Source organism: Chaetomium tenue (genome assembly GCF_020726465.1).
Source record: "Chaetomium tenue strain MPI-SDFR-AT-0079 chromosome Unknown F5144scaffold_3, whole genome shotgun sequence".
NCBI lineage: Eukaryota > Fungi > Ascomycota > Sordariomycetes > Sordariales > Chaetomiaceae > Chaetomium > Chaetomium tenue.
The window spans coordinates 2,374,041-2,387,027 of NW_027117331.1; the positions used below are offsets into that span (position 1 = coordinate 2,374,041).

At 57.0% G+C, this 12,987-nt stretch overlaps 2 protein-coding genes across 2 annotated transcripts; both read left to right on the forward strand.

Annotated features, from left to right (window-relative positions):
* Window positions 1–1,806: 1,806 nt before the first annotated feature.
* F5144DRAFT_567797 (uncharacterized protein) lies at window positions 1,807–4,401 on the forward strand. The gene is made up of 2 exons (XM_066788613.1): window positions 1,807–2,873; window positions 2,927–4,401. Exons 1-2 carry the CDS (start codon window positions 2,236–2,238, stop codon window positions 4,221–4,223), a joined length of 1,935 nt encoding a protein of 644 aa, XP_066644820.1. The 5' UTR covers window positions 1,807–2,235; the 3' UTR covers window positions 4,224–4,401.
* Window positions 4,402–9,098: 4,697 nt separating this feature from the next.
* F5144DRAFT_183299 (uncharacterized protein) lies at window positions 9,099–10,655 on the forward strand. The gene is made up of 3 exons (XM_066782748.1): window positions 9,099–9,626; window positions 9,901–9,960; window positions 10,016–10,655. The coding sequence occupies exons 1-3, from the start codon at window positions 9,379–9,381 to the stop codon at window positions 10,491–10,493; spliced, it is 786 nt and encodes a 261-aa protein (XP_066644821.1). The 5' UTR covers window positions 9,099–9,378; the 3' UTR covers window positions 10,494–10,655.
* Window positions 10,656–12,987: the final 2,332 nt, after the last annotated feature.

Genomic DNA, 12,987 nt, shown 5'->3' on the forward strand with positions numbered 1-12,987 from the left:
GCAGGACAAAGCCCCTTCTTGATACCGTGACGCCTACGCCATCTTGTTAACCCCGGTGTTTGACCGTCTCACCGCGTTCCATGACACGCCCTCTTGCGTATTGCGTACTGGAGGGGCCCACTTGAAATGGAATTGAAGATGCAAAATCGGATGGTGGATCACTTTCTCGCGTGGCCAGCCGAGGTCGTCTCGGGGTTGATAAGGTGATCCGCCGATGAATCCCGGACTCGGCATTACCTAGGCTGCTAGGTAGGTAAGTATTTGATCTCTACGCATCGTCAGGAGACATCAACGATGAATAGGGTTATTTCCGTTCGACTGCTTCGGCTGTTTAGGCATTCAAGAAAAAAACGTGGTTTGACACATTGGAGGAAAGTGGTCAACATCTTCAATTCCCGTCGGTTTCCTCGATGCAAATAACGTTCAACCCCCACCCCCCCCTCCCGGCAACCGAAGGTGCCGGTCCCAATCGGCGGAATTGGAACCAAAAGGGCCCCGAAAGCCGCCGTAGTGAGCGGAGCTCCACTACCAAGAAGCAACCTCTTTGGAAATCCATGTGCCGCAGTGTATGAGACGGGATGTAGAATTGAGACGTGGTAGTTCACTGAAAGGTTTGCTGACTGCGTTTCCGATTAAAGTGCGATGACCCATGGTGGCAAACTGCCCGGCTACCGGGCTAACCGGGCAAAAGTGCAGGAACGACGGGAGTTTAGACGGATAGATAAAGAAGTGACGTCCGCACCTTCCTTCCACTTGGTTACTTCGTAGCAAGTTTCTACAGAGTTCCTTCGAATCCTTCCTTCCGTCCTCCGCCCCTCCTTCCCCCATCAAGACACCGCAAATTAACTTGCATGGAGGAGTAAGACTTCTGGCTCGTGCTTTCTTGCTTGGTGGTTTCTCCTCATTTTGAATGCAAGAACTCGGCATGGACAGGTCAAGCAAAACATTTGAGTCCTTGTTCCATGATGGAAACTGTCTACGAAGACCATTTTTCTAATCACATAAATATACACGTTAATTCCTTTCTTGGCATCCCAGCCCAACGGTTTCGTCAACCTTCGACTGCCGGAGGGTTGCTTTTTGCCCCTTGCTCGACCTCGCGACCGACAGGGGTGCACGCATGTCCCCGGAGGATCGACAGTGAAGCTGAGATCCTGTCAGCCGCCCATTGGACCATGTCCGCGCTGCGGGAACACAATCACAAGACCAGCCTCCTGGTTCGCTAAACCATTTCTTGTCTCGTACGAAGACGGCGGTTTTTCGGATCCTCTAGTGAGCAAGTCATGTTGGGCTCCGCGCCGCTGCGTCGAGGATGATGCCTCGAGGATGCCTCATGGTCCTCGAACTCGTCTTCCGGGCCGTCAACGGCCGATTTGGGAGCCCATTGCGTCAGTGTGAGTTGACTTGCCATCCTTTACGAATGGAATCGGGCGCAACTCACCGCCACAAAAGCCCCGCCACGAGTCTCGAAAGACCAGTGCAATACGGGCTGCGAGAGGCTGATCGGCGCCTGCAAGATGACCGAGCCACTCCTGTCGCCTCAAAGTCTGGAAGGTCCTGCACCTGGTCGGAAACTAGCCATGGATGAAAGATTATGTGTAACTTCGGTGCTTGCCAGCCTAGTCATCATCCTTGAAGTGTGGGTGGCTAGGCCACCCGGAACTAGGTAGTCGTCACCTCCAGCCCACGTTTCCGTGCAACCTCCTTCCCTTGGTTATCCCCCCATTAGTCTCCACGGGTGTTGTCGTCTGCGCTTGTCATCGTCTCCTTTCTGCCCGAAAGCGCATATCGCTAACGGCCAGCAAAAGCATGGCTTGGGCCGTCTGCTTCCCGAGATGACACTCTCCGCCTCGGAAGCAATGCCGTCCTCGGCCGCATGTCCCGGGACCGTTGACAGCTCACGACGGACGCGCCGAATCCCGTGCTTATCCCGTCTGACCCCTCTATGTGTATCATTGTTATTTCTCTTCTGCTTCTTCAACAGTTCCTCGGCCCAACCCGACCCGGTCAAGGACTTCTGCCGCCGGTTCGGGCATCAGACAGCTGTGATCGATAGAAAGTTATACATTGACGGCGGATTTGTGAACTATAACCCGCTGTCACAATACCCGGCCAATTACTCGAGTATGTATCTCGCCCAGTAGCTCGTCCCTCTCGCGTCGACGACTGACTGGAGTGTCCGTCTTAGATACCGGGCTGCTGTACCATGACCTCGATACGCCGGGCGCCGGGCGCATGCCCCAGCTCTACGCCAACCTCACCAAAAACACCAGCATCCCGGACGTCAATGGCGGCACCCTATGGGCCGACGACGTAAACAAAAGGTTCTACCTCTTCGCCGGTGAATACTACCAGCAACCGCCCTCGTCGCAGTTTACGCTATGGTCATACGACACCGTCTACAACCGTTGGGAATCCTTTGGATCGCCGGACGAGGACGACATCGCTGCCGTCTCCTATGGCGCGGGCGTCTCGATATCCGAAACAGGCGAGGGCTACTACTACGGCGGATGGAAATCGAACAACACCATGCCGGGTTGGGACGGCCCGCCAAAGGCCATGACTGGTTTGGTGAAATACAGCATGGACTCGAACACTTGGTCCACCGACCCAGGGCCGGACTCCATCGGGAGGGCAGAGGGATCGATGGTGTTCATCCCGATCGGGGATGGGGGGATGTTGGTGTACTTTGGTGGCGTCCAAGACCCCTCCGGGAACGGCACTTGGGTCGGCCAGCCGATGGAAACGATATTCCTCTACGATGTGCTCAGCTCAAAGTGGTACAGCCAGGAGGCCACTGGGCAGGTACCGCCGATGCGGAGGCGCTTCTGTGCCGGAGCGACGTGGGCTCCGGATCAGTCGAGCTACAACATGTGAGTGGTGGTTTCAGGGTAAGGATCGACCGCGAGACTGACTTGGACGACAGTTACCTCTACGGTGGCGTAGGTATGCCCCCCGACACAGGAGGCTTCGACGACATCTACACCCTTTCGATCCCCTCATTCGAGTGGGTCAAGATGTTTCCAACCGACGGGAACATAACGGGCGAATACCGGCACCATTCCCTTAGCTGCAACGTCATCGACAACGCCCAGATGATTGTCATCGGCGGAACCTTCCCAACCAGCGACCGCTGCGACGTCCAGGAACAATACGGCCTCCACAACATGGACCTGGGCCAACAAAATAAAGACGACGCCATCTGGTACATCTTCGACGCCAACCTCACCAACTACGCCGTCCCGGCCCCCATCATCAGCGCCATCGGCGGCTCAGCCGAAGGAGGCGCAGCCAAGACCGCGCCCGCCGAAGGCTTCGACAACCCCGACCTGCGCGTCCTCATGACCCGCAAAGCCAGCATCGCCGCCCGGACACCCACGCGCGCCATACCCACCGCCATTGGCGCCCCAGACGACGAGTCAAACGCCCTCTCCACCGGCGCCATAGCGGGCATCGCCGTCGGCGGCGTCATCGCCCTCGCAGCCCTCCTCGCGGCCGTCATATTCCTCATCCGCCGCCGCCGCAGCCAGCAACACAACTCCTCACACAACGGCAATCACCAACCCCAAACCAAATACCTCTCCACCACCGCCAGCTCCCAGGGCTGGAGCCACCAGCAAAGCCCCACCTCCTACTCCCCCACCGGCTCCTACCCCCACAGCCCTTTCCTCAACCAGCACCACCAGCACGGCAACGGATACCGCCCCCCGGCTGAACTCCCCGTCTCGCCGTCGGGCGGGCTCGGCCCGGATGGCGTGGCGTATGAGCTGGTGGATTCGCCACCGTCCCACCTCATCCCGAGTTCGAGCGGCGGCGCGGGTGGTGGAAGCACGCCCACGGAGACCATGTACGGCGCCGGCGGCGGGGGTAGGACGGGAAGCAGCAGCGGCGCGGACGCGCCACATACTAAGGTCGATGCTGAGGGCCGGTTGTGGGTGCAGGTCTCGTCGCCGGCGTCGTCGTCACACTTGCCGTTGCCGCATGGTGGGAGTGGTGGGAGTGGTTATAGTCCGGCGGCGGAGTTGGGGGACCGCCAGTACTCGCCGGTGACGCCGGGCTCGGCGTATCAGTATCATCAGCCGCATGGGCAGGTGCAGCAGCAGGGGGTGTGGAGGCCACCGCAGGAGTTGAGTAGCGAGCCAAGGCGGGATGATGGCTGGGAGATTGGGGAGGAAAGCCCCGGTGGTGCGGGGAAGAAGCACCTTACTTTTTATCACCCTTGATGTGTTTTCTTTTGGTTGTTGCTTCTTTGGGGTGGGTGTTGTGGGCGTTTTTGGATGGGGGGGATACCACCACCGGAAATACCTATGCAAGAGATGATCAATCACTGTGGAATAACTAGGATGTTTCATCCTACCAAGTTGGCTTTTGGATTTATGGGGTCAAAATATAGAATTCCTTCGTTGAATGGAAGACATTTATTTAATATCATTGCTGTGTACCTATATAGAAGTTGACAATGTGGCATAGGTACCGTACCTTTCCCTTGGTTACCTACCTAAGTGTACACTTTCGTTTACACCTACAATTATACCCTTTTCTAGCATACGCCTAACTAAGTCCGGATTCACCGTCGGCTTCCGCCCAAGACCGAGATGTTCGCTATACAACCTTCCTTCGAATCATATGACTGCGTCTGGTATCGCAAGGGCTCCCTCCGTGGTCGGCGAATCCTTCCCCGATTAGCCCCAGATCGATAACGATCGATGCTCGCACAGAATCATCACCCCGAACCGGATGGATCGGAGTCCGACTAACCAACCGCCGAGGTATATACGAAGCTTAGTTAATCTATAATCTGTCCGCAGGTTATTAATCCGAGTGATGAGTCAACCAACCAACAAACAAACACCTCTACTGAGTCTAGGTGTACTGTCTGCTGTGCAGTGCTCAGGGTCTGCATTCGTCAGCCAGCCAGGGGGTGGGTGGTGTGTCCACAGTCCGATGACTATTGCGTGATGAGCACGGCTGACTGCACCATCCATCTGCGCGCAGCATGTGCTTGTGTGATGCAGACCAGACTGTCGGGACGGATGATGCAAGGGGGAGGTTGTGTGGCGCACACCGTGCTTCCCCTTCGGTCAGCCACTCCACACCACATCCAGTTGTGTCCGGGGGCTGTTCTGAGCGGTTCTTGTATATTTTTGTGCTTTTTTATCCCCGGTTACTCTGGGCGCCGTTCTTGAGACCGCCATCTGAGAGTCTTGAGATAAGGAGCGCTCGCGACGCGTGCGAAATCGGAGGGCTGGGATGATACTGCCTGGAGAGCTCCGGGAGAGGCTCCGAGTTGTGGGGCCGGAACCGGGGCAGCTGCCTGGCTAAAATTTTCCGTGGACCGCCGCATCTTGGCGCACCGCGTGGAGGCGGGAAGTGGATGGGCGGTGGAAGCCGCGCTGTTCCGGATCTCTCCGGTCTCCACGCGAGATAGCCAAGGAGCCAAGTCAAACAGGGCAGAAAAAAGCGGTGATGACAGTTGGGATTCAAGGCCCTTGCCCTGAGAGTGAGAAAAGCCGGGGTCGGGTTGACCGTCAGTCAGTTTGGACTTGGGAATTAGCGTAGATGTCGGATGGGGGTCAAGCATCATGCTGTCGGGTGTTGGACTTGCAACCAATTCGCCCGCGTCCGATCCGTCAACGTTATCTCTGGCTTCAAAACTGCGATAGGGGCTTCCGGATCCGATCAGGAACTAGGAAGAGTACCTGCAGTATCGTGACGCACGGTCTTGCAGGCACGCTCGTCGGGAGAGTGACTGGGTCCCGCGGGGGTCAACCGAAGACCCCCACTGACACCCTGACTCGTGCGTGTCCATCCCCCAATGCCTTTGAAACCCGGCGGTACCCGGGCTGGATATCAGGGCATAACTTGTCCTACCCCATGTCAAGGACCGATCCGGTGCCCGGCCCAGGGACGATAGGAAGCTGAGCGGCATCTATGCCTCACTCACACTAGAGCCGTAGGCTAATCTGGAAAAGGCCGCTTTCCGACGATTTGCGGCGGCTCCTTATCTTGGTGGCACGAAGGCCGTCGAAACTGGTAGGATAAAATAGACGGAGCGCATCCCGAGGCACACCGCAGTCCTGAATGATCTACCGACCTAGGTAGGGACCGAATCTGGCCCTGACCCCGCCTCCCTGACATTGACTCCTGCCTCCCAGAGGCGGCAAGAATGCAAGTCATGTTCATGTGCGGGCGGCCCGTATCAGCAGCCGCGGTTGCGTTTCGTGGGTGAGGGTGCAGACGCCCTGCTTGGGCCGGACGCGACTTGCACCATCCGAGATGCAATGACCTGTCGATTTGCGGGAAAGGATACAACCCAGAGGGGGTGGGGGTTGCCAGGACGGCATCGATGCCGACGCATTGCAGCCGGTGAATTGGGGCGCGAAGGTGAACAATTGGTCATGCCGCCATGGCACGGGAGAATTGGATGATTGCAATGGCAGGTAAGAGAGGTCCTGTTGTCCTCCGCAACGGAAAGGGAACAACTTTTGATGTCAGAACTCTCCGGGAGTGAACCTTTGTGGCTTCCATCCTTGGAGCGTTGTGAAACCAACCATCAACGTGCCCCCACGCGAGGGGTCAGAGCTAAACGAATTACCCTGATGGTTCACACGGCTTGATATTGCTTGCCTAACCTGCTCACGATCTTGACAAGGGGAGCTAATGCTGCGTCGCAACCTTGCTGGGCGCAGCTGTGGGCCAAAGACCGGATGACGCACCCAGAAGATGGGATGAGACAAGGTACGCGGTCTCGGCGGAACACACAGATGCAACGGCCATGCTTTGAGCTCCGGTTGCCTTGTATCCTTTTGGCCAGGGCAGGAGTCAAGATCGGCGACGGGGTCTTCCTCGATTCGATTGTTTAGATGATGTTGGCTCAGGAAACGGCACCTCGGGCACTGAATTTCCAAAGTGTCCTTCAAGCAGCGAGCCAACCTTGCAGCTCAAGACAACAAACTCAGGAGGTCGGGCTCGGGATCGAAGAAGTTACGATCTAGGATGATTCAAAACCTGAGACAAGAGACAGATCTTTCTTCACAGATTGAATTAAGTGTGGAGCCCAGAGGTCGTGGTGGCGCCTGTCGTGACCAGCAACCTACTCATGGCGTGATGCCGTGATAGGTGGTCGTCATTTGACGACTCTCCCAAGCGGCGTTGCAGTCAGCCAATTCCCCTGCTCGGGGTGGAGAGTGACTGGAGGCAGTTGGGCCATGATGAGAAGCGATGAAAATTTTTCACCGAAATTCCTGACCCAAGAGGCCGGAGGCCAACGGTGAGGGCTGACCTCGTGGTGCCCTGGGAAGGATGGACAATTGCAACTGGCTAGGAACGTGCCCGGTGTGATGGCTAAGAAGTGCCCCCATGGCGGTAGCGCGGCGTCGAGCCCATGACCAGCTTTTGCCTTGTGTGGGTGGGAGCTTGCCGAGCTTCTACGCCCATGATTCTTCCTGACTTCCCCAGAACGTCAGGCAGGCGCCGTGGCCCTGTCCTCTGATTGGCTGAATCCCGCGCACACCTTCCATTCCTCGCTACCGCGATCCGTCAAGGTTCCATTTTAGGATGGAAGGTACGAGCATCGCCTCTGAGTGTCCTTCTCAGTGATCATGTCTCATGCACTCTCCTTTTGGGGTTGAACCATCTTTGGAACTTGGTCTGTGACCATTGACAAGACAGGGCACGATTTCCCAAGAGCGGCCGCGAAATATCACAACATTCTTACACCACGTCCACCATGCCTGCCATGGATGCCCGCGGTCTTTGCTCGTTTAACGAATCCTAGTTTCATTTTCCAGATCCCATCATCCACCGCACGGATTTGTCAACGGACTTATCATCGGAAAATTGACAAAGCAACGGATTCAGCCAGATGAAGTCAGCCCATCTGCACCAAGCTTACATGATCACGACGACAGCGGGACACTGGCAACTCGGCACACTAACAGGGACAGGCACGGGGACGACGACAGGGGACAGGGACAGGGGAAGGCCCCGCCCGAGCAACCTGGAACCCCACACTGCTGGCGTCAACCCCAGCGACACCCCTCCCGCTCAGCCCCTCCCAGGACAGCTGCGATGCCCTGTGCAGCAGTGCATGTTAGCTAATCGATGTGACAGACGGGAGGCCGTGACCTACAAGAGGACTGCAAGCCCTCTCCTCACGCGGACCTCTCGCACCTCACTCCCTCCTGTTGCTTTAGTTGTACATACAGACGATCCCCAAGCGAACATCGAAATCGAGCGGGGGCACCCCAAAGCCTCAACTCCACGAAATCCAGTCCCGCCCGCCCATCACTCAACCCTGGCCCCGGTAGCTACGCTGCATCCACCGTCGCTCACAGAGGGTCCCACTGGCAAGGTGCACCTGCACTGGTGACCACAAACTGTGATCGCTCACCGCAGCACCAGCATCGGTGAAAGACGATTGGCCAGCTGACAACTCCGATGATCTCCGTTCTCGGCTGCTCCCAGGAACCGTCCGGACTCTGGGGTCGACGGGGATCGAACTTTGATTAGCGAAAAAGAGTCATCCAAAGCAGATAACAAAAGAGACGATCTCCTTGCCCGTTCACGGAACTCGTCACGGATCTCTTTCGCTCGTTTTCTATATCAGCACCTGCTCGCTCGTTTCTTGTGGCACCTAGTGCAATACAACCCCTCCGTTACACAGACGGAACGCCCTGCTATCACATCTCGTCTTTCCACTTGCAAGAGCCCAATTGATATTCTGGCATTTGTTTTGGGCTTCAATTGTGGCCTTCCCAGCGGGACAAACCTGAAGCTGTCCCATTGTCGATCAAGTTGACCGGTCTGTTGCGGCATTACCTCGTGGCGTGCCAACCAGCTCCGTTTTCGAGAACGAACAAGAGGCGCCTGACCGACCCACGAGTCTCACAACGTCAACAATCGATCGTCTAGATACACGCTGCTACCCGGCGGCAACCGAGTCAAGTTTCGTTCTACACCCCTTAACGGGCGAATTCAGCCAGACAGCCGCACGATCCATTCCCTCCACTCCCTAGCCGCGGGAGAGCAACTATCGACTGCAGCGGCACACCACCAATCCACGGCCAACGCGACAGGGTAGGAAAAATCTCTGCCCGCAGCGTACATATTTGCCACCGCACGAAACCACGCACATTGCTGGTTTGTCAGACCTGCAATTTTTCAACTCTATTTCCTTGGCCTGGACGGCGGAGCGGGCTCAAATAGACCCCATCCATCTGGGAACTAGGTCTCTCCCGTCCTAGATCTCTTCCTCAGTCGGACCCTCAGTGCAGCCCGCAGCTCCCTGCCTGCCGCGCCGGACCTTAAGGGACCCGGCGAATCCGTCCCCCGCAACCCGCCCCTCCTTCTTTCTCCAAGCTCTCAGCCAATTATAAGATGGCCCCCATGCACCACCACCGCCGAAGATCCGGACATATCTCCGGCAACTCGTCGTTGACAGACGTACGAAAGGCCGTCACCGCAACAGACCCTTCACAAAAAAAGTACTCTTCTCGTCCTTCGATGACCAGGAGGACCACCCCCCAGACCGCCCCGAAGCTGGGAAAGAATCCCCGGGATCGCGAGAAGGAACTCGACGAACAACGTTGGTGGGATGAGGAGCGTGAGAGCTTCCCAGAGTATTGGTATGTCGTCAACATTCCCTTCCGTTTCACAACTTCATTGCATCTTTCCGCTTCCCCCCAGGGGACTTCCGTTTCCATCCTCCCGCATTGTCACCTGACATGCGGGTGATCAGTGTCACCCCAACCGTTCTCAGTGTGAAGGACGAGCCGGGGGAGATGGAGAAAGAGGGGATTGGAGACAGGTCTATCTTGAGAAGTGCTAGGGGGTTGCCGTTCCTGCATATGCCCCGATTTTGCTAGCAATTGAGACTCCCAAGCTAACCAATCTCCGCAGCATGATTTGTGAGAAGCAATTCGTCCCGTTAGATGATCAATCCCTGTATTGCTCTGAAGAGTGAGTTTGACAAAAACCGCTTTTCCTCGAATCCTGTTGACACTCGTTCGACCAGATGCCGCATGCATGACCAAAACAGCGCGAGCATCTCTACCGTGTCAAACCACTACACGAGCAGTCACACCGCCACCCAATATCCGTTTTACTCGGGCCCGCCAGAACCCAGGGACATCATACCCCGCGCTTCACCCTCGCGTCCGAGTTCGACGCACGTCGCCCCGCCCGTCACCCCCGCATCGGCGATGGCAGCCCTCAAGTCGCTGTCGATCAGGCCGGCAAGTCCCACCTCACCGGTCGGGACGTACCACCAGGGCATCTGGCCGTTCGCCCGTAGCGTTACCGCGGCGAGCCCGGGTAGTTCCTACTCGAAGCAAAACGCAGGTCTCTACGCATCTACTTATGATGGTGCCTACTACGGTGGCGGCAGCGATTATTACGGGACGAGCTCCGACCGGCCGTTACCTTCACGCAGGCCTGCGGCGTACTCGAGACCCAAGAGCATTGAGCTCGTGACGCCCATGCTGGGGCGGTAGCGTGTCCTCCGCAAATCCCGCCTTTGGGAACACGGCGCGGAACACGGCTGCACCCACCCGTTTGGGTCGAAGTCATGTGAGGGCGCGGGCTCGGGTGACACCTGTCCTTGTCCTGCATGACGCCCATACCCCAGCGACCTCTTTTCCGTCCCTCCCGGTTCCTCGATGTGGGGGGAAAGGACTGGCGCAATGGGTGTAGTGCAACCTCCACGCGGGGCGGTTTATGGGACGATGGACGATGCTATGCAGAAATGACAGCATCTCGGAGCTGTCGCTTCGCCGAGCTGCCGTCAGCGGGCTTCTCCAGATCATCCGTCTCTCGGCTACCCCACACATTGGCCAAGATGGTGATAGCTTGTTGGGGGCGCTGTCTCCTCGGGCTTTCCTGATCGGTCTTGGGACACCCAGTGCTTTCCGGGGTAAGCCAGGGGGGGCGCTCTGGGCGTCTGCATTCCCACGCTAGCGCGGGGTTTTCGGATGGTCCTTTTGCTCCGACTGCACCGTCCGCGCGTCCTGCGCCCTCCGTGCTTTTTACCCCAACTATTCTCTCTACTTTTTCTTTTCGCTTTTGTCTCTCTCATTTTCAGTCTAACGGGTTTATTATCAAAAGTGGTTTCAGCGGGCATGGCATGTCGATACTAGATGGGAAAAGCAACTTTTTTTTGATGCATAATTTCTGCGTTTGGTATATTAATATGGGGATATCTTGGCGTCACACTCGGGCCGGGCTGGGGCACGACACAACTCATTCTTGTCACGAACATTGCGGGGTGCCGAAGGAACCTGATGGGGTTTGTTTCAAAATCTACGTCCGGTTGTTGGGACTTTCATGGACTGTTACTCCTGGGAGCTAGGATACGCCTGCTCCTCTAATGATATCCACCATTATCGAACGTTATCAGGCACACTCGTCCGGGCATGCCAGGTACCCAGGCCAACCGCCTCGTGTTAATGCGGACACTTGTAGATGACAGCGCACAACTCTCTCTGTAGCCTGCAATGCGTTGCGGCCATGTGGAGACTGGAGATGCTTGCTTGTCCCGCGGAACCACAAGCGGACGTTGTCTGCCGGTCCACTCTGCTCTCTGCGCTCTGCGGGGCCGGTGGCCGGGTTCTGGGCCGTGGAGAAACGGGGCCAAACGTTCTTTGTGTGGAGATGGGGTTTGCGAGATGGGAATCTTTTGGCGAAGGCTGAACCTTGGAAATGGAGAAAAGGGTGGAGTTGCTGACAGGGAAAGATTTTTTTTTCTGTTCCTTTTTCTTGCTGCGGTGAGCAACCGAGGTGACCAAGGCAGAGAACATCCATCAGCAGAGCGTTCTCATCGAAAGGATTCGATCGAGATCGGAGACATGGCTCGATTCGTCACGCAAGACTGGCGGTGCTTTACCGCTTTGGACGGGGATCGTCTTCGCGTGAACGTGAGAGACGCCAAAAAAAAAAAAACCCTCCATGTTGTCTCATCACAGACTAACCCCAACTCCAAAACCCCAATTGATCAACACTTTCTTTTTTTTCTTTTTCCACTCTTTTTTTTTTCTGGGTCACTAACTAGCACCGGCGCTGGTACTGGCGCGGTGGTGCATTGACCCCCCTCCCCCTTTCTTCCCCGCTCAACTCCGCATGCCGCTTCCCCCCCCCACCCCCTTCTTCCTCTGGGAGTCGAGATCGTCGTCGGCCCGGTGCCATTGTGGAGCTCCCTCGGCCCAGCACGCCGATTCGGCGTGCCTGGCGCGGCGGGAGATAAGGGTAAAAAGGTGCAATGGCAATAGTGTAGACCGCAAGTCGGGGGAAGGGGAACGACCTGACGGGGAAGGGGGGGTTGGGAAAAAGGGCGGGTGGGGCGTGGGGAGTTTCGATGGCTGATTCCTGCAGCATTCTAGTTAGTTTGTGTGTAATCTGTACACGTGGTTTGAACTGGGCTGAACCGGGCGTGTTGCATGTATCTTTCTCCTCGGGCGTCACCGCATGCCCCGGGGCCGGGCTGCTTGCTTCCGGTGCTGCTGGCCGGGGCCCGAGGGTTGCGGTGACGCCAGCCCCGTCCACGGTCCACGTCCACGTAGCCCCCGGTGTGTGGAAGAAAGGAAAAAGGGGGACATGAATACCCCGGCCACTAGTGAAATTCTGTACATACATACATACCTGCACGCAGGGTTTTGGGTTGGGTTGGGATGTTGGGTTTGCCTGCCTGTCTGTGCATCTCTCTCCCCCTGCGTCAACCCCAGGTCAAACTAAACTACCGGCAGTTGCAGTTGCAGTGCGTGCAGCAACGCAACACGAGACACACACCGTCACGTCAACCCCAGCGCATTGGCTCACGCGTCAGGGTTTCTCGAAGCCCGAAATGGGAAGGAAGGACGTGAGGGGGGATGGAGGGACCCTTGAACCCTTGACCGGTGCCAGCACGGCGGCGGCTGGTACCGTGCCGATCGGTGGCTGATCGGCGGTGGGCAGAAAGGTTAGAAGCATCTTGGGAGCCTGGGATAGACAGACAGA